At 36.5% G+C, this 26,754-nt stretch overlaps 1 protein-coding gene across 3 annotated transcripts in view; it reads right to left on the reverse strand.

Annotated features, from left to right (window-relative positions):
• The window catches only part of Wdr70 (WD repeat domain 70), a 312,490-nt gene that overhangs the window by 214,732 nt on the left and 71,004 nt on the right, over positions 1 to 26,754 (reverse strand). For all 3 annotated transcript variants that reach the window (XM_074077580.1, XM_074077579.1, XM_074077581.1), the window contains one exon: positions 13,732 to 13,865. In XM_074077580.1, coding sequence (XP_073933681.1) covers positions 13,732 to 13,865 — 134 coding nt within the window. The remainder of the gene's footprint in view (positions 1 to 13,731; positions 13,866 to 26,754) is intronic.

Below are 26,754 nucleotides of genomic sequence, written 5' to 3' on the forward strand. Positions count from 1 at the left end.
TACTGTAGTGAAAAGTGCACCAGAATGTGAGTCAGGAGTCCTGGGATCCAAATCCCCTCTCTCTGCTAACTGTTTGGGTGACAATGAACAAGCCATTCAGCACTCGGTCTCCTTATTTTAAGGAAAATGGACAGGTGAGACTAGATGGCAGGATTACACAGAAGTGCTTCTAAGCCACAGAATTCATTTACTAGTTGTATAACTTTGCTAAAGTCCTAGCTTCCTCCACTGGGGGGAAAAACAGGAGAATAATACTTACACATATGGAATTGGGACAAGAGTTAAAAATAATATACACAAAGGCACCTAGCACAGTACTTAAAACAAGTAGTTGATACTACCTCTCTTTTTCCAAGCTCTAAAACCATCTTCCTATAGTACAATCACCCCTTGATATCCACAAGGAATTGGCTCAAATACACTCGTCAAAAATCTGGAAATGCCCTTACATAAAATGGCACATTATTTTCAGATGACCTCCATATATCTTTCCATATACTTAAAATCACTTCTAGACCATCATACCTAATACAACATAAATGTGAGGGAAGTACCTGTTACACTATAACGTTTAGGGAATAATAATAAGAAAAAAAGCCTATAAGGGTCAATACAGAATTTTTTGAAATATTTTTGATCCACAGTTGGTCAGATACAGAACCTGCAGATATGGAGGGCTGGCTGGCTGTTCCTTCCAAGTATGCAATATAACATTTCCAGTGCTGACAACAGGTCAAAAAAACAAGAGACATGAGGTAAAACCATCAGGGCATTAAATGAAACTAAGAGAAAATACTAATTTATTCCATGCCAAAATATATCATCAGCTGCTTCAATATTTTAGATGTTAAACTTAAGAATAGATTTCCAATGCAAAAGGAATTAAGAACACATCACCTACTGGCTTAGCATACTAAAAGTTAGCAAGCTAGGAGTAACTTTGCAAAGTAGTATATCTTAAACTTAAAACTAAAGTCACAGCAAATTTCTAACCAGGCTATAGGTAATTTTACTAAAGCGAGTCCATAATATTTCTTTTCCATTAAAATGTATACCTTGTTTAGAAATGTGATAAAATTCAGGATAGTGGCATGGCTCAAATGGTAGTCCTGCTAGGCAGATGCTCTACCACTTGAGCCATGCCCCTGATCCTAGAACTCTTATATATTGCTGCTAAGAAAGAAAATGATATAGCACCTTGGAAAAGTTGGACAATTTCTTATAAATTTAACACATCTCACGTGACAAGCCCAGTAAATCATCTAGGTATTTATACCTAAGGAAAATAAAACCCTGATCTAGAGAAAAAGGAAAGTTTAGAGAAGTTTAATTTGTAAAATCTAAAAACTGGATGTAAGCCAAATAGCTATCAACTAGTGAGTAGCTACAAAAAATGGTTATATAGTCATACAAAGGAATTTCATATAAACCTAAAAGGGAAAAAAACTACCAATAGGAGGCAACAACAAAATCAGATTAGTGGTTGCCTGGGAGGGCCAGAAGAAAGGCCTGACTACAAAGTGGTTAGAGGGAACTTTTGATGTAACAGAAATTTCCTATATCTTGATTCTCATGGATAATATGACAGAATTCATTTCTCAAAACTCATATAATTGCACACTTAAAAGAACGAATTGGGCTTGGGAGTATTGCTCAAGTGGTAAAGATCCTGCCTAGAAAGGGCAAGGTCTGGACCTCAAACCCCAGTACTACAAAAATAAAAAAAAAGAAAAGAAAAAGAATGCTACTAGATGTAAATTATGCCTGAATAAACATTGCTTTTTAAAAGTTCATTAGGAGCTGAGGTCATAGAGTGTATGCTTACAATGCAAAAGGTCCTCAGAACCACAAAACTTACATATATCTATATACATATATGTATGTATATATGTGTGTGTATATATACATATATGTATATATATATATATATATATATATATACATATATACATATCTAAAAAACTTCATTAAGAATAATAAGGAAGAGATGGACATAGTGGCTTACACAATAATCCCAGCTACATGGGAGGAGGACATAAGAGGATCCAGGTTTGAGGCCAGTCTAGGCAAAAGGTTAGCAAGACGCCATCTCAAAGAACAAACTTGGCATTGTGGCATATGCACATAATCCCAGGTACAAGAGAGACAGAAGCAGGCGAATCACAGTCTGAGCCTGGCCCCAAGCAAATGCACAAAACTTTATGTGAAAAATAACTAAAACACTCCTCGGGACCAGAGAAGGCCTCCCTGGCAGCCTGAATGCACCGCTGTGGTCTGCCGCCACCCTTCGGTCTGTGGCCGTCCTGCGTCTCGGCTGGGCCTCCTCGGCTTGGGACTCCAGACTTCAAGGCTGATAAAGAAGCACTTCAAGTCATTCCAAGATGGGGGCTAGAGGGAGGAAGCAGAAAGGAAGCCTCCTATAGTGAAATCTTGGAGAGCCGCTGGAGACACACTTTGCAGGCATAATCACTGAGAAGAGGCATAACTTTGACTCCTCCACACCTCCAGCTAGCGAAGAGAATCTCCAACTCATGTTAAACAGACAAACCAGGTGGGCCCCAGGGCTGCCAGTCGCCACCACCCAGACAGCTTGGGAAGACGCGGACCAGCTTACTGTCGATGAGTACACTAAAGCTCCCTGTTTATACCTTTGAAACCTTCTTGTCTGATACCTAGTTCTGTTTACTCATTCCAGTTTGTGTATTTGTTTTTCCCATTTCTTTAACTTCTTGCTTTCCATCTAAGCTCACCCTTCCATTCTAAATATTACCATTGTTATTATTACAAGCTAGAAAATACTTAATTGCAAACAGTACAGAGACAGTAACAACACCAAAGACAATGACGGGAAGACAGAAAAAACAGGGAAACCAGACTCCAACAAAATGAAGATAAACTATGTCAAAGGACCCAACGAAGCCCACAAGAATAATTTAAAAGAAGACATACTACAGGTACTCAATGAGAATTTTATAGAGATGACACTGGATAGGGTCAACCAAAATGTACAGGAGACATTCAAGAAATTCCAAGAAAACAAAAATAGAGAATTTGAAAAAGCAAAAGAAGAAATAAAGGAAACCATAGAAGCACTGTATAAACACCAAAGTGAAATAGAGAACACGATGAATAAACAGATAAATGAACTCAGGACAAAAATAGACAACATTAAAGAGGAAACCAGCCAGGATATGGAAAACCTCAGAAAAAAGAACGAAACAGAATTGCAAAACAAAATGGAAGTCCAATCCAGCAAAATCGAACAAACAGAAGACAGAATCTCAGAGCTCGAAGACGAAATGGTAATTAAAGGAAAAACTGAAGAACTATTAGTTAAACAACTCAAGACCTGTGAAAAGAAAATGCAAGAACTTACTGACTCCATCAAAAGACCAAACCTGAGAATCATGGGCATTGAAGAAGGAGAAGAGGTGCAAGCGAAGGGAATGCATCATATATTCAACAAAATAATAACAGAAAATTTCCCAAATCTACAGAAAGATATTCCCATACAGATGCAAGACGCTTCCAGAACACCAAACAGACCAGAGCAAAATAGAACTACCACACGGCATATTATCATTAAAATAACAAGTACAGAGATCTGAGAAAGAATATTGAAGGCTGTAAGAGTAAAAAAAGAAATAACACACAAAGGTAAAGCCATCAAAATCATAGCAGACTTCTCAACAGAAACATTAAAAGCAAGAAGACCTTGGGGTGAGATCTTCTGGGCACTGGATGAAAATAACTTTAACTCTAGGATATTCTACCCAGCAAAACTATCAATCAAAACAGATGGAGCAATAAAAGTCCTCCATGATAAGCAGAAACTAAAACAATATGTGACCACAAAGCCACCATTACAAAGGATCCTTCAAGGGATTCTGCACACAGAAAGTGAAACCCAACTTAACCATGAAAAGACAGGCAGCACCAAACCACAGGAAAAGAAAAAGCGAGACAGTAGAGAGTAACCTCAACTTAGGTAAAAACAATCAAACCTTAAAACAACTAAGACAACTAAATGACAGGAATCACCACATACCTATCAGTACTAACGCTTAATGTTAACGGACTTAATTCACCCATCAAAAGGCACCGCTTGACGAAATGGTTTAAAAAGGAAGATCCAACAATTTGTTGCTTAAAGGAGACCCATCTCACCGACAGAAATAAGCATAGGCTAAGGATGAAAGGCTGGAAGATTTACCAAGCTGCTGGCCCCCAAAAACAGGCAGGAGTAGCAATACTTATCTCTGACAAAGTAGACTTCAAACCTACATTGATCAAACGAGATAAAGAAGGACATTCCATGCTAATAAAAGGGGAAATAGACCAGAAGGAAATAATAATTATCAACCTGTATGCACCCAATGTCAACGCACCCAATTATATCAAACATACCCTGAAAGACCTAAAAGCATATATAAACGCCAACACAGTGGTTGTGGGAGATTTTAACACCCCATTATCATCAATAGATAGGTCATCCAAACAAAAAATCAATAAAGAAATCCAAGATCTAAAATATGCAATACATCACATGGACCTAGTTGATGTCTAAAGAACATTTCATCCAACTTCTACACAATATACATTCTTCTCAGCAGCCCATGGAACCTTCTCCAAAATAGATCATATCCTAGGGCACAAAGAAAGTCTTAGCAAATATAAGAAAAGAGAAATTATACCGTGCATACTATCTGATCACAATGCAGTAAAAGTAGAACTCAACAACAAAAGTAAAGACAAAAAACATGCCAACAGCTGGAAACTAAATAACTCATTACTTAATGAAGAAAGGATCATCGATGAAATAAAAGAGGAAATTAAAAAGTTCCTAGAAGTCAATGAAAATGAAAACACAACCTACCAGAATCTATGGGACACAGCTAAGGCATTCCTGAGAGGAAAGTTTATAGCCATGAGTGCATATATTAAAAAGACTGAAAGATCCCAAATGAATGACCTAATGATACATCTCAACCTCCGAGAAAAACAAGAACAAGCAAATCCCAAAACAAATAGAAGGAGAGAAATAATAAAAATAAGAGCTGAAATCAACGAAATAGAAACCAAAAAAACCATACAAAAAAAATTAATGAAACAAAAAGTTGGTTCTTTGAAAAAATAAACAAGATCGATAGACCCCTGGCAAACCTGACTAAAATGAGGAGAGAAAAAACCCAAATTAGTAGAATCAGGAATGCAAAAGGGGAGATAACAACAAACACCATGGAGGTCCAGGAAATCATCAGAGACTACTTTGAGAACCTATATTCAAATAAATTTGAAAATCTAAAAGAAATGGACAGATTTCTAGATACATATGATCATCCAAAACTGAACCAAGAGGAAATTAATCACCTGAATAGACCTATAACACAAAATGAAATTGAAGCAGCAATCAAGAGTCTCCCCAAAAAGAAAAGTCCAGGACCTGATGGATTCTCTGCTGAATTCTATCATACCTTTAAAGAAGAACTGATACCAACCCTCCTTAAACTGTTCCATGAAATAGAAAGGGAAGGAAAACTGCCAAACACATTTTATGAAGCCACTATTACACTTATCCCAAAACCAGGCAAAGACACCTCCAAAAAGGAGAACTATAGGCCAATCTCCTTAATGAACATTGATGCAAAACTCCTCAACAAAATAATGGCAAATCGAATTCAGCAACACATCAAAAAGATTATTCACCACGACCAGGTAGGCTGGGAAAAAAACTGCTGGGAAAACTGGTTAGCAGTCTGCAAAAAACTGAAACTAGATCCATATATATCACCCTATACCAAGATTAACTCAAAATGGATCAAGGATCTTAATATCAGACCACAAACTCTAAAGTTGAAACAGGAAAGAGTAGGTAATACGCTGGAGTTAGTAGGTAAAGGTAAGAACTTTCTCAATGAAACCCCAGCAGCACAGCAACTAAGAGATAGCATAGATAAATGGGACCTCATAAAACTAAAAAGCTTCTGTTCATCAAAAGAAATGGTCTAAACTGAAGAGAACACCCACAGAGTGGGAGAAAATATTTGCCAACTATACATCAGACAAAGGACTGATAACCAGAATATATAGGGAACTTAAAAAACTAAATTCTCCCAAAACTAATGAACCAATAAAGAAATGGGCAAGTAAACTAAACAGAACTTTCTCAAAAGAAGAAATTCAAATGGCCAGAAAACACATGAAAAAATGCTCACCATCTCTAGCAATAAAGGAAATGCAAATTAAAACCATGCTAAGATTCCACCTCACCCCTGTTAGAATAGCCATCATCAGCAACACCACCACCAACAGGTGTTGGCGAGGATGCGGGGAAAAAGGAACCCTCTTACACTGTTGGTGGGAATGTAGACTAGTACAACCACTCTGGAAAAAAATTTGGAGGCTACTTATAAAGGTAGACATCAATCTACCATTTGATCCAGTAATACCACTCTTGGGGATATACCCAAAAGACTGTTATTCCAGAGGCACCTGCATACCCATGTTTATTGCAGCACTATTCACAATAGCCAAGTTATGGAAACAGCCAAGATGCCCCACTACTGACGAATGGATTAAGAAAATGTGGTATCTATACACAATGGAATTCTATGCAGCCATGAAGAAGAACAAAATGTTATCATTCTCTGGTAAATGGATGGACTTGGAGAACATCATTCTGAGTGAGGTTGGCCTGGCCCAAAAGACCAAAAATCGTATGTTCTCCCTCATATGTGGACATTAGATCAAGGGTAAACACAACAAGGGGACTGGACTATGAGCACATGATAAAAGCGAGAGCACACAAGGGAGGGGTGAGGATAGGTAAGACACCTAAAAAATTAGCTAGCATTTGTTGGCCTCAATGCAGAGAAACTAAAGCAGATACCTTAAAAACAACTGAGGCCAATAGGAAAAAGGGAACAGGTACTAGAGAAAAGGTTAGTTCAAGAAGAATTAACCTAGAAGGTAACACCCACGCACAGGAAATCAATGTGTCAATGCCCTGTATAGCTATCCTTATCTCAACCAGCAAAAACCCTTGTTCCTTCCTATTATTGCTTATACTCTCTCTACAACAAAATTAGAAATAAGGGCAAAATAGTTTCTGCTGGGTATTGGAGGGGGGGGAGAGGGAGGGGGCAGAGTGAGTGGTAAGGGAGGGGGTGGGGGCAGGGGGGAGAAATGACCCAAGCCTTGTGTGCATATATGAATAAAAAAAAAATTAATTAATTAATTAATTAATTAAACAAAAAAGGTTGGGAGTAGGGCTCAAGCACAGGCCCGAAATTGAGAACCCCAGTAATGTTCCCCTTCCAATAAAAAAAAGTAATATGGAGCCAGGAGCATGCCTATCATACCAGCACTTGGGACGCTGAGGTAGAAGGATCACGAGTTCGAGTCCAGCCTGGACAACAGAGTAAAACCTTACCCCCCCCCAAAAAGTAGTAAGAATTAAAAGAGCAGGAATTTAATAAAGTATATTACCTTAAGAAGTATTTACACAAATTATACCAAAAAAAAACCAAATAAAGAGAACTGGATCAGAAAGACAAAAAGGAAAATGAAGAATAGATAGCCAAAATGAAATAGCTCATATTCCTAAAACAGAAATCAAGACAGATAACAGTCTAAATAGCAGTATTATTTATAAGTACACGATGATGTTTCAATACTAACAAAATCTCAGAAATGAAATAATACTTAAAGATATGTGGCAACCTGAGAGTCTACACAGTGAACTCCTTCATATTAAGTAAATGCTAAGCATGTTACCATTTAAGGTATGCTTTACTGCGTGCTAGGCCCTGTGCCATGTGTTTTACAAATATTACTTCATTTAATTCTCATCACAACCCAAGGAAATGGATATTAATTCTGTTTTACAGGCAAGGAAACCAAGGGTTAAAGCAATTAAATAAAATCATACATCAAATGAAATGGCTAAGACAGAATTCAGTTTCAGATTCATATGCTTCAGAATCCATACTCTTATTCATTAGGCACATTGACTCTATAGTAATACTTAATTGTAGAACTAATTTCACATAAATCAGTGTGCTATGGAAAAGAAAGAAGGGAAAAATATTTCGATGAGAATCTAAGAGAAAATGAAATTTCCCTCTCTCCCCATTAACACTGGCAGTCATGCACCAGCTTAGCTAAATAAGCAATGGAGACCATGGGTCACAGCTAAGGCACAAACTCATTCATTCTGATTTCTAGTAAGAGAAATTTTTAAATTTCTGAATGTAGGATTGACTCAGGAGGGTGAAACAATGGGCAAAGGTGTTTGGGAGTTTTTCTTTTGAATTCTGGAGCTGTTTAATCAAGAAACTGAAAGATACATGAATTGCAAATGTCATGTGAATAAGTGGAAATCTAAGTGACAATCAATTTTAATATAAAGTAAATGGAAATCATAAGATGCAATAAAACTCATCATCCAGTCATCCTGAGAAAATATGCCTTATATTTGTTTTTTGGGGGAGGGAGGGATTTTTGCCCTATATTTGTTTTTTAAAAGAGATAAACAGATCAGCCTTAAGCCTGTAGCTCAATGCATCATCAACAGTTGCAGAGCTAGTGATTTCAAAGGCTGTTTGTTACTGATAGATCTCGATTTAATCATAGTGTGAGATCTCAACACCCCACTCTCATCAATACACACAACATCCAGTCAAAAAACTAACAAAGATATCCTAGAACTAAAGAGTATCATAGACGAAATGGACTTAACAGACATTTATAGAGAATTCCATTCTACTGCAGCAGACCACATGTTTTTCTCTGCAGCCCATGGAACTTTCTCCAAAATAGATCAAATCCTAGGTCACAAAGCAAATCTCAACAAATATGAAAAAAACAAAATAATCCCCTGTATCCTAACAGACCATAATGGAATAAAATGAGAAATCAATGGCAAGGAAAACTACAAAAACCATTCAAACCCATGGAGATTGAACAATACACTTCTGAATGATCAATGGGTCATTGAAAAAATTAGTAAAGAAATTCCTAGATTCAAATGAAAATGAGAACACATTTTACCAGACCTGTAGGACACAGGAAAGGCAGTCTTACAAAGTAAATTTATAGCAATGAGCACCCACATCGAAAATCAGAGCGATCTCAAGTAAACAATCTGATGATGTACCTCAAACTCTCAGAAAAACGAGAATAAGTCAACCTCAAAAATAGTAGACAATAAGAAACTATAAAAATTAGGGCAGAAATTAATGAAATAGAGACCAAAAGGACAATACAACAATTCAATGAAACAAAACCTTGGTTATTTTTTTTGAAGAGGAGGTGAGACTAGGATTTGAACTCAGGGCTTCACATTTGCAAAGCAAATGGTCTACCACTTGAGCCACAATTGTAGCCCATTTTGCTCTGGTTATTTTGGGAGATGAGGTTTCATGACCTATTTGCCTAGGCTGGCCCCTAACCTCAATCCTCCCAATCTTAGCCTCCCAAATAGCTAGGATTACAGGCATGAGACACAGGCACCTGGCTGTAAAAAGCTGACTCTTTAAAAACATAAACAAGATTGACAAACCTTTAGTCAAACTAACCTAAAAAAGAAAGGAGAGACCTAAGTTAGTAAAATCAGAGGCGAAAAGAGGATATTATGACAGACACCAAAGAAATTCAGATCATATGGGAATATTTTGAAACCTAAACTATAGGAAACTAGAAAATCAAGAAGAAATAAATAAACATATGACCCACCAAACTTGAACCAAGAGGACATAAACAAGTTAAACAGATCTACAACAAGTAACAAGATTGGACAGTCATTAAAAAAAAAAAAAAAAAACTCCAAAGAAAAGCCTACGCCCGGAAGATTTCACTGCTGAATTCTCTCAGACCTTTAAAGAAGAACTAACACCACTACTCCTCAAACCATTCCAAAAAATACAAAGGGAGTAAATACGACCAAAGTCATTATATGAAGCCAGTATTAACCTGAACCAAACTAGGTAAAGACACATCAAAAAAAGAAAGTTATGGGCCAATATTCCTGATGAATATAGACACCAAAATCCTCAATAAAATACTTTGCAAACCGAATCTCACTGTTTGAAAAGGAAGATAAAAAAAAAAAGAGGGAAGGACAGAGTGAACCAAAGTAGTACTGGATTAGTACCAGACATATTAGTGTGCCTCACATTTAGCATAATGAAAATGAAGACAGGTAGAATGACACAGAAATAATTACAAATATACTACATACTTAAGTTAGTCTATATGCATTTATTTCCTAGTTTTGTTTTTCCTAAGAGCAGTGATATTCCTGGGGCAAAACCCCTAAGTAATCTAGATCCTGCTTGCTCTTTTCTTTCTCCTGGAAAAAAGGACTAATTCTAGGACTACAGCAGAGAAAAATATAAGATGAGCCTGAAGCTTACCAAAAATTAAAGATGAGAGCCAAACTAAAAGAAATCTCGATGTCTAAAGCTGAAACAATCTGGGCAACATAATAAATAACAATATTAGATAATAACCAAAAGTATAAATCAGTAGTTGATATTGGTAAAAAGCATATGATTAAATAAATAAACAGAGAAGAAAATACAAATTGTCCTTACAGAAGAATACCAAATAATTTATTTAAATACTGCCCAGGCCAGGAAGTGAAGATGAATATTTTGCCCCAAGTATGAGCAGTACTTAGAGATTGCTTCTAAATAATAGCATATGAAGACAAGGAAAAAGTAACTTTATACAGTGAAGAACCTTGAAACTGTGATAGCATATAACCCTGATATAATGTGTTACTCTCACCAACCATCCATTGTGCTTTTCATTGCTGTGACAAAATACCTGAGAAAACAATTTAAAAGAGGGAAAGATTTATTTTGGCTCATGTTTTCAGGTTTCAGCTCTGGTCAGCTAGCTCCATTGCTATGGATCTATGATGAGGCAGAACATCAGGGCAGTATGAAGGCATGGAAGTGCAAAGATGCTCACCTCACAGCAAGCCAGGAAGCAAAGAGAGGGGAAAGGAGAGAGAGAGGGGGAGAGACAGAAAGACAGAGACAGAAAGAGGCCAAAGACAAGGTATATACTACAAAGGCACAACCCCAGAGCCTTTTTCCTCCCCCTAGGCCTCACCATTTAATAGCTTGAGCAGCTATAAGCTTATTAATGGATTAATACATTGATGAGGTTAGCACTCCCATGATCCAATCACCTTTCAATAGCACCACCATCTAGTAAGCAAGCCTTCAACACATGAGCCTTTTAGGGATACACTTCAAACTATAACACCTACTACTGCAACCTAACAGTGAGAAAAAAATCAGATAAAACCAAATTTAGGACTAGGGGCATGGCTCAAGTGGTAAAGAACCTACCTAGCAAGTATGAGGCTCTGATTCAAACCCTAGTACTACAAAAAAATAATAATAATAATAATTGAGGCATATTCTAGAAAATTCCAAACCAGTATCCCTCAAAATGAACAAGGTCATGAAAAACAATGAAAGACTAAGAAACTATCATAGACCAGAGGATACTAAACAAATATGAGGATTAAACCTAATGGTACCTAGAAGGAGTCATTAATGAAAAAAACAATGGACTCCAAATAAAGTTTGGAATTTAATTAATAGAAACTCACTAATGTGTTTCTTAATTGTGATGAACATGCAACACAAGATGTTAAATATAAAGGAAACTGGGTAAGGTGCATGCATGAACTGTGTACTACTTTTTGTAGCTTTTCTGTAAATTACAAAAATTAGAAATCAATAGTTTATTGAGATTTTGAAATACTAATATCAATATGACCTTGTTAGGAACACAGATACATACACACACAGGTACATATATAGAGATACATATACATACACATCTATAGTTTGTACCTCTTTCCATTCAAACAAGAAGCAATGACATCACAATGACAGTGAACACTGCAACATCCAGATTTGGTCTTTAAATACCATTCCCCAGCAAAGAAGGTAGGGCTACTTTAGGAAATGCTAATTCCAGGACTAGGAAAGATATGTGCCAGGAAGCCTACATCATGTTGCATCAGAAACTAAATAAGCTTTTAAAGACATATAATTAAATAAAGTTTTTACAGACATATAAATTACATAGTAACTGAGGACTCAACTAGCCAGATCTGAGACAAAGATGGCTAGATTGTAGAAAGCATCTGCCTACCAAGCATAAGGAAGAGTTCAATCTCCAATACTGCCCAAAACAAAAACACAACAAAAAACATAAAAATCAAAAAGAACAATGACTATACACTTCCAATGACTGAAACCCATGAAAATAAAAAAATACTGACACTAAAAAAAAAAAAGAAAAAGAAAGTGAAGAAAGAGGAGGAACAGCAAAGAAAAGAGAAGAGAAAAAAAAAAGAAATAAAGGAAAGGCAGGCATGGCGGCCAGGTCTTGAAATCCCAGCGTTTAGGAGGCTGAGGCAGGAGGATTGCAAGTTCAATCTCGTCTACCTATTTGACAGACTACCTTAAAAAAAAAAAGAAAGAGAAAAAAGAAAAATTATCATTACCAATAAGAGTAGCAACTCATTTAATACCATCAGTCCTAAAGCTGAAAATGGTAACATGAAATAACTAAGCATTTATCCTGATACTCCAGTAAGAACTGCATTTCAGGGCAACCAAATAACATCAGTTAATGAGAAAATCTCTTCTTTTAGAAGAATGCCAATAAGTAAGTGTAGATGAAATAACAGAATTAGAAAAGTACCAACATGTAACCCTCAATGTAGTAATTAATTCAGGCAGGAACCATCAGTGGATGATAAACTCGTTATGTAAAAGGATGATGGTAAACTGGATCTTTTATATAGCACAAAGGCATTTCTCCATAAAGTTCTTTCCAAACTCCAGCATAAGATATTTACTTTAAAATGGAGGAGTTACATGTTACCAACTTAATCTAGGGTTCTATCTTAATTTCTAGTCATTAACATTGTAACAACTTGACAATACATGCCATTTGATGTGATACAACATACATTATGATCAACACTTTGAACTTCTCTAGAAAGTGCTGGAGAGAAGATAAAGGAACAAATTAAACTATATCATAAGGAAGTAGTACTATGGTACTACTTATGGTACTAAGATCAAATACGGTCAGAAACAAAAATAAGAGGGTGACCGATGCTAGCAACATGAAAAGTCCTTTCTAATACAATGCTAATTGACCATACCAGAACAATGCAGCATCAATCACTACTTGGATACTGGCTTACCATATGTCATACACAAAAACATAACATTACACACTATTTATTTGGGTATTTTAAAATAAATAAAGGAACAGTTTCTAAATAAAACCATTTTTTTAAAAATAAAGAGATAGCCAGGCGTGGTGGTGCACACCTGTAATCCCAGCAATTAAGAGGCAAAGGCAGGAGGATTGCAAGTTCAAGGCCTGTCTGGGCTGCATAGCAAGTTCTAGGCCAGACTGACCTGCATAACAAGATCTTGACTCGAAATGAAATGAAACAAAACGAAAAGAAAATCAGACACATCATACCTCTAAAACATAGGTTAATGAAATTAAAAGAAAGAAATTTAAGGTTCATTTTATTTGCATTTGAATAATGAAGGCAGTATAAAGTCACACAAGCATACATTTTGGTACAAATCATTATAGGCAATTCAAGTAACAAAAGCACTATCTCCAAATACGAGGAGGTTAAGACAAATATGAAAATATCAAGTGAATACATACCATTCACAAGGCTGAAGGGATCGAAATGCCTTAAACGAAGCATCCATTCCAGCAAAATCCCAAAATTTAACATCATAGTCATATCCTCCAGTCACCAAACGAGCACCCGAAGGATCCAGACCCAAAGCAGAAACCTGGTTCAAAAGAAATGAAAATAGATAAGTATTATTTGATTTTGTTATTACAAGTACTATTTCTTTTGAAATAACAAATAATTTTAAGTTTAATCTAATTGACAGTTTTGGCCCAATTTATCAACCAGATACTCAAGAAGAGCTGTCACTGCAATTCCACATGAAAGACCAGGTTGTATTTGTAAGAGGAAACCTCACAAATAATTCAGCTTTCTCAAAATGCAATCTTGAGGAGACTTTCAAAGACAATGTAGTACAACTAAATGAGACCATGGGAATCTAAAATCATCAAAATGGGCTGGGGATGTAGCTCTGTGAAACAATACTTGCCTAGCATGTGCAAGGTCCTGTGTTCGAACTGTAGCACTACAAAATAATTAATTCACCAAACAAGTAATGCCACATGAGCTTTAAGAAATCTATTTAACAAGGTATACTCACCTTCAAAGTTATTTTTAAAGCTCAAAATTTATAGCTAAGTGTATATATAATAGTATCAATAATAATAGTTGTATCAGTTCCATAAAATATTGCTTTGGTCCAATATGTAGCTTACTGTTTTTGACCTCTATTTAACAGGTCAAACAAACCTGTATTTAACGGTAGTAAATACACGGTAGACCATGTCTTCTGCTAGCACCTGGGCCTAATACAAAACAGAAACTCTAGTGAAGATTTGTTTAAAAGAAAGAATGAGGACTGAAAATCTGAAAACCTAATGAAACACAAACAACAATGTAGTCTGTCAAATGTCAAATTCCCCTCTACCAAGAAAGAACAACAGAATAAATTTCAAAGTTGACTATCCTCCTATGGACAAAAGAAATGATGCAAATTCTACAGCAAAGTGACAAAATGATATTTTCAAAGCTAGCATTCTTAAGTAGCAGTGTACTTAACATACACTAAAAGGGTATGTCTTATGAAAGACGTTGAATGAGACAGAAAATGAGAGCTTAGAAGGGGGGGGGGGAGATATTCTCTCCCATTAGAGAATACATAAATTTCCACAAGATCTGCTAAACTATAATCCTCACTCCCTGTGTCCCCAAGAATTAAAGAATACAGAAAGTTTAGCTAATTCTCCAGTGCATATTAATCCCAATGAAAGAAAATAGGAACTTATATAATACAAATGTTGGTCTACAACAAAAGATGTGAAAAATAGAGCTAAAAATATGATTACTTAATTTACATTAAACACTATAAACTGGTATCACATTATTCTGGATAAAGGTCCCATATCAAGTACCCATAGAAAAATGGATTGGTTGAGTGCCTGCTTTACAAGGGCTAATCCTGAGTTCAAACCCCAGTTCTACCAAAAGAAAAGAAAACATTTGAACAGAATTCTAACAAATAAAGGTCTTGACTTAGAAATCAAAATCTTCCCACAGTGCAGGGGATGTAGTTCAGTGGTGGAGTACTTGCCTAGCATGTGTGAGGCCCTGGATTCAATCTTCCTACAAAGAAAAGCCTACACAAAGATGGCTTTGTTGATAATTTCTTAAAAACATAAAGAATAATTAGTATCAATGCTTTACAAACTCAAGTCAGGAGGAAAAAAATCCTTCCTAACTCCTTCAACATCAAAAAGAAAGACATCAAAAGAAAACTACTATTTCTTTAATGAAGACAAACGCAAAAATTCTCAACAAAATACTAGCTCACGAATATATCAATATATTAAAAGGAATATACACCATTATCATATAAGATTTACTACTAGAAGAAGGAATACAAAGATGGCTTAAAACCTGAAAATCAATTATTGTTATATACCATACTGGCAAAATAAAAGATAAATTAAATGATCACTTCAATAGATTCCAAAAATGTATCTGACAAAATCCGATACCTATTCATGATTTTTTTAAAACATCAAGAAATAAAGAATTAATGAGAAACTACTGCAACATGATAAAAAAAATCTAAAAACCAGCTTTTGTCATACTTCAACATGATAAAAAAAATCTAAAAACCAGCTTTTGTCATACTTCAACATGATAAAAAAAATCTAAAAACCAGCTTTTGTCATACTTCAACATGATAAAAAAAATCTAAAAACCAGCTTTTGTCATACTTCAACATGATTAAAAAAAATCTAAAAACCAGCTTTTGTCATACTTCAACATGATAAAAAAAATCTAAAAACCAGCTTTTGTCATACTTCAACATGATAAAAAAAATCTAAAAACCAGCTTTTGTCATACTTCAACATGATAAAAAAAATCTAAAAACCAGCTTTTGTCATACTTCAACATGATTAAAAAAAATCTAAAAACCAGCTTTTGTCATACTTAATGATAAACAAATGAAGGTTTTCTTCCTAACATTTGGATCAAGATCAGAATGTACTCTTGCCTTGTCTATTTAACATGTACAGGAGGTTCTTCTAGTCAGTGCAAGAAAAAGAAATAACAGATAGCATAATGAAAGAAATAAGCAAAGCTACCTGAACTTACAGACTTCATTTTGAATAACAGAAAATCCTAAGAAATTTGATTTTTAAAACTATTAGAATGAGTTCCACAAAGTTGTAAGAAATAAGATTAACATACTAAAATTAATTATATTTCTATACACTACCAATGAAAATATCAAATATGAAATTAAGAAAACTGCATGTATAGTATCAAAAAGAATAAAATATTAAGCAATAAATGGTATAACAAAGTATAAAACTTATATACTGAAAATTACAACATATTGTTTAAAAAAACTAAAGATCTAAATAAACATAAAGATATATGTTCATACATTAGAAGACCTAATATTGTTAAGATAATAGACCTAATATTGTTACTCCCATTTTGAGTGTAAGTGCCAAGACAACAATACTTATCAATACTTCCCAAATTGATCTACAGATACAACATCAGAATTCCAGAAGATCTCTTTAAACACCTGACAACCTGATTATAAAACTCATATGAAAATGCAAGGAATCCAGAATAACCAAAACAATTATGAAAAATCAGGACAAAGTTGAAAGGTTTAAACTGTCCAATTTCTAAACCTCTCACAAAACTACAGTGAGAATGGTTGAGCCTGATCCAGTTACTCTATGTTGAATAGAACACCAGCTTTAAGGCTGTGCCTAGTCTTGAGTTTTGACTAAGTTACTCCCATTTTGAGTGTAAGTGCCAAGACAACAAATCTGTATCTTATTTATATGAGTGAACAACCACTATCTCCCAGTGCAACATGAAATACAAACTGATAAGTAATCTATTTGTGCCAATAAATAATAATACCTGTAAACATGTCACATCAGAAACACTAGACGAGGCACCCTCCTTGGGATACCCTCCCCCAACTCTGGGGGCTTAATTCTCCCTTTTTACACTTTTCTATCTCAATAAACTCTCTCACTTTATTCATCATAAAAAGAAAAAAAGAAACAACAGACACATGAGCTTATCAATCACACCAGATATAACCCTCTTCACCTAGAACTATAAAAGGAGTACACCAAGACTGAAACATGGCAGACACACTAACTCATCACCCAGTCACTCCTATGATCCTCATCTAGGAAATATGTCACAGGGAAGGACCTCCACTTCTATCCCCAAGCGCCAGGTCCATATTAGTTTCTCCTGCCCCTGACAAATAGCCCACTTCCAAATGACACTAGAAACAACCTGTCATCTGGACCTTTATTTGACAACTCTGCATGTTGAACAACTCTGTGCCTGTAGTTCATAAAACTTCTTATTTAGCCCCCTCTGAGACTTCCTTCTTGCATCTGTATCAGTTTACTGCTTGTGCCTTCAGTAACAGCTCCTCTGAATTTTGTGGCCTCTTTAAGCCATTCATAGCCATTCTGGACCATATATATGAATACATAATACATGTCTATCTATAAACATGCATATATTATTATGTGACATGTAATGTGTGATCCGAGAGTTAATATTAGTAATTGAAATCAGAAGAAAAGAATCTGTGAGTGTGAAGAGCCACAACTACAAAGTGAAATCAGTAGTACTTCATGAATTAAAGCCAACAAAACTGACATAGTTTGGGAATTTTTTGTAATTTAATAAATTCTGATGCTGTGGAAAGACAAAAACATGTCCATTTATGTTTCCGACGTAGCTAGCTCATAACATATACTAAACTGTTAAACTATCTTACAAAACAGAAATCTCCCTCCTTTCCTCCTTCCATCCCTCCCTCCCTCTCCTCTCTCTCTCTCTCCAGTGCTAGGGATCCAATCAGAGTCTTGTGCATGCTAGGCAAGTGCTCTGTCATTGATCTACATCCCCAGCCTTTCTTATTTTTTTTGTTTTTGTTTTGTGGGACTGGGGTTTGAACTCAAGGTTTCACACTTGCAAAGCAGATGCTCTACTATTTGAGGCACACCTTCAGTCCATTTTGCTCTAGTTATTTTGGAGATTGGGTCTCACGAACTATTTGCCTGTATTTGCCTTGAACTGTGATCTTCTTGATCTCAGCCTCCTAAGTAGGTAGGACTACAGGCATGACCTATCAGTGCCCAGAAGTCCTTGGTTTTTTTTTTGAAACAAGATCTCACTATATAGCTCTGACTGGCCTTGAACTCACACCCTCCTGCCTCAGCATGCTGAGTGCTGGGATTACAGGCATGTGCTACCACCATGCCCAGCAAGATAACTCTCTTAAGAGTGAATCGTTCAACCAAGCATGGTGGGACACCTATAACTCCAGCACTCAGGAGGTTGAGATAGGATGACTGTGAATTCAAGACTATCCTGGGCTGCATAGCAAGATCCAAACCAACCTGAGCTACATAGCAAGACCATATCTCAAAAATCAAAAAAAATAAACATTTTAAAAAATGGTAAATAGGACTGGAGTTGTGGCTCAAGAAACAGAGTACCTACTTTGCAAGCACAAAACCCTGGTTCAAACCCCAATTTCCCCCCTACTCCAAGCCACAAAAAGTAAATAATCCTTCAAGGTGGGAGAGGAAGGTACTATGTCAAGTATATAAGAAACAAGACTGGCTCTATGAATGCTTTTATGATAACTAATTCAAAAATAAAAATGACCAGGCCAGGGAGAAGAGTCACTTTCCTATTATGTGACATTTATATAAGAAGTAGAGTTCTAAGAAGCTCAGTGGTACGGCTTGTGCACAGCATGCTTGAGAACCTGAGTTCAATCCCCAGGACAGAAGAATAAGAAAAAAAATACATGAAGGGCAAAAGTGAATTGACAAGAAAATGAGTTACCTCAATAGTATGTGTAACTCTTGGGGATATACCCAAAAGACTGTGACACAGGTTACTCCAGAGGCACCTGCACACCCATGTTTATTGCGGCACTACTCACAATAGCCAAGTTATGGAAACAGCCAAGATGCCCCACCACTGACGAATGGATTAAGAAAATGTGGTATCTATACCTGATGGAATTTTTTGCAGTCATAAAGAAGAATGAAATGTTATCATTCGCTGGTAAATGGATGGAATTGGAGAACATCATTCTGAGTGAGGTTAGACTGGCCCAAAAGACTAAAAATCGTAGGTTCTCCCTCATATGCGGACATTAGATCAAGGGCAAACACAACAAGTGGATTGGACTATGAGCACATGATAAAAGCAAAAGCACACAAGGGAGGGGTGAGGATAGGTAAGACACCTAAAAAATTAGCTAGCATTTGTTGACCTTAACGCAGAGAAACTAAAGCAGATACCTTAAAAGCAACTGAGGCCAATAGGAAAAGGGGACCAGGAACTAGAGAAAAGGTTAGATCAAGAAGAATTAACCTAGAAGGTAACACACACGCACAGGAAATTAATGTGAATCAACTCCCTGTATAGCTATCCTTATCTCAACCAGCAAAAACATTTGTTCCTTCCTAATACTGCTTATACTCTCTCTACAACAAAATTAGAGATAAGGGCAAAATAGTTTCTGCCGGGAATTCAGGGGGTGGGGGTGAGAGGGAGAGGGCGAAGTGGGTGGTAAGGGAGGGGGTGTGGGCAGGGGGGAGAAATGACCCAAGCCTTGGATGCACATATGAATAACAATAAAAAAAAACTCAACACACAAAAAAAATAGTATGTGTAAAACACTTAAGTATTTTTTAAATTACCTGTTCTACAAGCTAAACTTGATTTGAAAAGTTTAAAAAGAAGTATTTAAGTTACATATATACGAAAGTCATGATCTACTTCAGTAATAAAATTCTCCATACTAAATATAGAAAAGATTCTTTCTTAATATTAATACTCTACAATTCCTTTCTTCATTTATTTAATACCATGAAAATTAGAATTATCACAGCTTCAGAATAAAAATATCATCGAATTTAATAAACAGATATAATATTAAGAATTAGGAGATGGAAGGATGAATTCAACTGTACATATTGTAAGAAATTTAGTAAATACCACAATGTACCCCAGTACAAAAATTAAAAAGAGATTCCAAGATGGCGGCTAGAGGTAGGAAGCAGAAAGTGAGCCTCCTATAGTGAAATCTTGGAGAGACGCTGGAGACACACTTTGCAGGCATAATCACTGAGAAAAGGCATAACTTTGACTCCTCCACACCTCCAGCCGGCGCAGAGAATCTCCACTTCACGTTAAACGGAGAACCGAGGAGGCCCCCGGGCCGCCAGTGGCCGGCGCCCATACGGCTTGGGAAGACGCGGACCAGGTGAGCTTCGGTTCCCCCACAGACAAGCCTGGGCCAGAGCAGCATAGCCCCCTGGACAGACTGACCTCCACCCGGGAAAAAAAGAGAAACTGAATACTAAGCAATAAGAACAGTTAAGACACGCTGGAAAGAGGGTGGGGCGCCCTGAGCGCTGAAGATTGGGGGAAGGGAATCCTTCCCGGGACTGTAAATAAACGAGCCCCCCTCCCCCGCACAGGAGAACTCTGAGCAAACAAAGCCTGTGGGACCAGGTGAGTGCTAGCTCACCCCAGAGATCTGCATAAATAACGCCGCCAGCTACAGGCTGAGAGCAGCAGGCAGGCAAGCCACAGTTGCAGATACCACTCTCAGAACTGCCTCCAGACGCTTTTTTTTCTTTTTCTCCCTACCTTTGATGAGAGAACAACCGAATTACACCTGCAAGCCGAAAAACTTACTGAAACTGTATTGCATTTGAACTGGGGACACTTGGTGGGGCTTTTTTTTTTTCTTCTGTGTGTGTGTGAGTGTAGTTTTGTTCTACTTTATGCATCCCCTTTGATGAGACAACTACAGAACAACATCTGAGGCACCAACTCCAGGACTGGAGATTGAGACGGACATCCAAATTATTAAGACTGAAATTGCATTGCATATAAACTTGGAAGTTTTTTGGGTTTTTGGGTTTTTTTTGTTTTTTTTAATTTTCTATTTTCCATTTTATTTTAATTCATTTTTATAAATAGATATTACTTTCATATACTTATTTTTTATTTTTTTTATCTTTGATTTTCAATCCTCTCTCTGTCACTCTATTGTCTGTTCAGCTTACTGTCGATTAGTACATTAACACTCCCTGTTTATACCTTTGAAACTCTCTTGTCTGATACCTCGTTCTGCTTTCTCCCTCTTGTCTGTATATTTGTTTTCCCCTTTTCTTTAACTTCTTGCTTTCCATCTCAGCTCACTCTTCCATTCTCAATATTACCATTGCTATTATTACAAGCTAGAAAATACTTAATTACACACAGTACAGGGACAGTAACAACACCAAGGACAATGACAGGAAGACAGAAAAAACAAGGAAACCAGTTTCCCCACAGCAAAAAATTAGTACAGGAACCAGAGGGGAATGAAGAGAACAGAAACTCAGAGCCAGACTCCAACAAAATGAAGATAAACTATGCCAAAGGACCCAATGAAGCCTACAAGAATAATTTAAAAGAAGACATACTACAAGTACTCAATGAGAATTTTATAGAGATGATACTGGATAGGGTCAACCAAAATGTACAGGAGACACTCAAGAAATTCCAAGACAATAAAAATAGAGAATTTGAAAAAGCAAAAGAAGAAATAAAGGAAACCATAGAAGCACTGTATAAACACCAAAGTGAAAGAGAGAACACAATGAATAAATGGATAAATGAACTCAGGACAAAAATAGACAACAATAAAGAAGAAAACAGCCAGGATATGGAAAACCTCAGAAAAAAAGAACGAAACAGAACTGCAAAACAAAACGGAAGGCCAATCCAGCAGAATAGAACAAACAGAAGACAGAATCTCAGAACTTGAAGATGAAATGGTAATTAAAGGAAAAACTGAAGAACTACTAATTACACAACTCAAGACCTGTGAAAAGAAAATGCAAGAACTCACCGACTCCATCAAAAGACCAAACTTGAGAATCATGGGCATCGAAGAAGGAGAAGAGGTGCAAGCAAAGGGAATGCGTAATATATTCAACAAAATAATAACGGAAAATTTCCCAAATCTAGAGAAAGATATTCCCATACAAATGCAAGAGGCCTCCAGGACACCAAACAGACCAGATCAAAATAGAACTACTCCACGACATATCATCATTAAAACAACAAGTTCAGAAACTAAGGAAAGAATATTGAAGGCTATAAGAGAGAAAAAACAAGTAACATACAAAGGTAAACCCATCAAAATCACAGCAGACTTCTCAACAGAAACATTAAAAGCAAGAAGAGCGTGGGGTGAGATCTTCCGGGCACTGAATGAAAATAACTTCAACCCCAGGATACTCTACCCAGCAAAGCTATCATTCAAAATAGATGGAGCAATAAAAGTCTTCCATGATAAGCAGAAACTAAAACAATATGTGACCACAAAGCCACCATTACAAAAGATTCTGCAAGGGATCCTGCACACAGAAAGTGACACCCAACTTAACCATGAAAAGGCAGGCAGCACCAAACCACAGGATAAGAAAAAGCAAGACAGTAGAGAGTAACATCAAGTTAGGTACACACAATCAAACCTTCAAACAACTAAGATAACTAAATGGCAGGAATCACCACATACCTATCAGTACTAACACTTAATGTTAATGGACTTAATTCACCCATCAAAAGACACCGTTTGACAAAATGGATTAAAAAAGAAGATCCAACAATTTGTTGCTTACAGGAGACTCATCTCACCGACAGAAATAAGCATATGCTTAGGATGAAAGGCTGGAAGAAGATTTACCAAGCCAATGGCCCCCGAAAACAAGCAGGAGTAGCAATACTTATCTCTGACAAAGTAGACTTCAAACCTACATTGATCAAACGAGATAAAGAAGGACATTCCATACTAATAAAAGGGGAAATAGACCAAAAGGAAATAATAATCATCAATCTGTATGCACCCAATGTCAACGCACCCAATTTCATCAAACATACCCTGAAAGACCTAAAAGCATATATAAACGCCAACACAGTGGTTGTGGGAGACTTTAACACTCCATTATCATCAATAGATAGGTCATCCAAACAAAAACTCAATAAAGAAATCCAAGATCTAAAATATGCAATAGATCAAGTGGACCTAGTAGATGTCTACAGAACATTTCATCCAACCTCTACACAATATACATTCTTCTCAGCAGCCCATGGAACCTTCTCCAAAATAGATCATATCCTAGGGCACAAAGCAAGCCTCAGCAAATATAAGAAAATAGAAATAATACCATGCATACTATCCGACCACAATGCAGTAAAAGTAGAACTCAACAACAAAAGTAAAGACAAAAAACATGCAAACAGCTGGAAACTAAATAACTCATTACTTAATGAAGAATGGATCATCGATGCAATAAAAGAGGAAATTAAAAAGTTCCTAGAAGTCAATGAAAATGAAAACACAACCTACCAGAACCTATGGGACACAGCTAAGGCAGTCTTGAGAGGAAAGTTTATAGCCATGAGTGCATATATTAAAAAGATTGAAAGATCCCAAATCAATGACCTAATGATACATCTCAAACTCCTAGAAAAACAAGAACAAGCAAATCCCAAAACAAATAGAAGGAGAGAAATAATAAAAATAAGAGCTGAAATCAACGAAATAGAAACCAAAAAAACCATACAAAGAATTAATGAAACAAAAAGTTGGTTCTTTGAAAAACTAAACAAGATCGATAGACCCCTGGCAAACCTGACTAAAATGAGGAGAGAAAAAACCCAAATTAGTAGAATCAGGAATGCAAAAGGGGAGATAACAACAAACACCATGGAAGTCCAGGAAATTATCAGAGACTACTTTGAGAACCTATATTCAAATAAATTTGAAAATCTAAAAGAAATGGACAGATTTCTAGATACATATGATCATCCAAAACTGAACCAAGAGGAAATTAATCACCTGAATAGACCTATAACACAAAATGAAATTGAAGCAGCAATCAAGAGTCTCCCCAAAAAGAAAAGTCCAGGACCTGATGGATTCTCTGCTGAATTCTATCAGAACTGAAGAAGAACTGATACCAACCCTCCTTAAACTGTTCCATGAAATAGAATGGGAAGGAAAACTGCCAAACACATTTTATGAAGCCACTATTACACTTATCCCAAAACGAGGCAAAGACACCTCCAAAAAGGAGAACTATAGGCCAATCTCCTTAATGAACATTGATGCAAAAATCCTCAACAAAATAATGGCAAATCGAATTCAGCAACACATCAAAAAGATTATTCACCACGACCAGGTAGGCTTCATCCCAGGGATGCAGGGGTGGTTCAACATACGAAAATCAATAAACGTAATAAACCACATTAACAGAAGCAAAGACAAAAACCACTTGATCATCTCAATAGATGCAGAAAAAGCCTTTGATAAGATCCAACATCATTTCATGATAAAAGCTCTAAGAAAACTAGGAATAGAAGGAAAGTTCCTCAACATTATAAAAGCTATATATGACAAACCTACAGCCAGCATTATACTTAACGGAGAAAAACTAAAACCATTCCCTCTAAAATCAGGAACCAGACAAGGATGCCCACTATCTCCACTCCTATTCAACATAGTACTGGAATTCCTAGCCAGAGCAATTAGGCAAGAAGAAGGAATAAAAGGAATACAAATAGGTAAAGAAACTGACAAAATATCCCTATTTGCAGACGACATGATCCTATACCTTAAAGACCCAAAAAACTCTACTCAGAAGCTTCTAGACATCATCAATAGCTATAGCAAGGTAGCAGGATATAAAATCAACATAGAAAAATCATTAGCATTTCTATACACTAACAATGAGCAAACGGAAAAAGAATGTATGAAAACAATTCCATTTACAATAGCCTCAAAAAAAATCAAATACCTAGGTGTAAACCTAACAAAAGATGTGAAAGACCTCTACAAGGAAAACTATACACTTCTAAAGAAAGAGATTGAGGAAGACTATAGAAAGTGGAGAGATCTCCCATGCTCATGGATTGGTAGAATCAACATAGTAAAAATGTCTATACTCCCAAAAGTAATCTGCATGTTTAATGCAATTCCCATCAAAATTCCAATGACATTCATCAAAGAGATTGAAAAATCTACTGTTAAATTTATATGGAAACACAAGAGGCCACAAATAGCCAAGGCAATACTCAGTCAAAAGAACAATGCAGGAGGTATCACAATACCTGACTTCAAACTATATTACAAAGCAATAATAATAAAAACAGCATGGTACTGGCACAAAAACAGACATGAAGACCAGTGGAACAGAATAGAGGATCCAGATATGAAGCCACACAACTATAAGCAACTTATCTTTGACAAAGGAACTAAAAATATACGATGGAGAAATAGCAGCCTCTTCAACAAAAACTGCTGGGAAAACTGGTTAGCAGTCTGCAAAAAACTGAAACTAGATCCATGTATATCACCCTATACCAAGATTAACTCAAAATGGATCAAGGATCTTAATATCAGACCCCAAACTCTTAAGTTGATACAAGAAAGAGTAGGAAATACTCTGGAGTTAGTAGGTATAGGTAAGAACTTTCTCAATGAAACCCCAGCAGCACAGCAACTAAGAGATAGCATAGATAAATGGGACCTCATAAAACTAAAAAGCTTCTGTTCATCAAAAGAAATGGTCTCTAAACTGAAGAGAACACCCACAGAGTGGGAGAAAATATTTGCCAACTATACATTAGACAAAGGACTGATAACCAGAATATACAGGGAACTTAAAAAACTAAATTCTCCCAAAACTAATGAACCAATAAAGAAATGGGCAGGTGAACTAAACAGAACTTTCTCAAAAGAAGAAATTCAAATGGCCAGAAAACACATGAAAAAATGCTCACCATCTCTAGCAATAAAGGAAATGCAAATTAAAACCACACTAAGATTCCACCTCACCCCTGTTAGAATAGCCATCATCAGCAACACCACCAACAACAGGTGTTGGCGAGGATGCGGGGAAAAAGGAACCCTCTTACACTGTTGGTGGGAATGTAGACTAGTACAACCACTCTGGAAAAAAATTTGGAGGCTACTTAAAAAGCTGGACATCGATCTACCATCTGATCCAGCAATACCACTCTTGGGGATATACCCAAAAGACTGTTACTCCAGAGGCACCTGCACATCCATGTTTATTGCGGCACTATTCACAATAGCCAAGTTATGGAAACAGCCAAGATGCCCCAGCACTGACGAATAGATTAAGAAAATGTGGTATCTATACACAATGGAATTTTATGCAGCCATGAAGAAGAACGAAATGTTATCATTCGCTGGTAAATGGATGGAATTGGAGAACATCATTCTGAGTGAGGTTAGCCTGGCTCAAAAGACCAAAAATCGTATGTTCTCCCTCATATGTGGACATTAGATCAAGGGCAAACACAACAAGGGGATTGGACTATGAGCACATGATAAAAGCGAGAGCACACAAGGGAGGGGTGAGGATAGGTAAGACACCTAAAAAACTAGCTAGCATTTGTTGTCCTTAACGCAG

The sequence above is a fragment of the Castor canadensis genome, chromosome 6 (genome assembly GCF_047511655.1).
Source record: "Castor canadensis chromosome 6, mCasCan1.hap1v2, whole genome shotgun sequence".
Taxonomy (NCBI): Eukaryota; Metazoa; Chordata; class Mammalia; order Rodentia; family Castoridae; genus Castor; species Castor canadensis.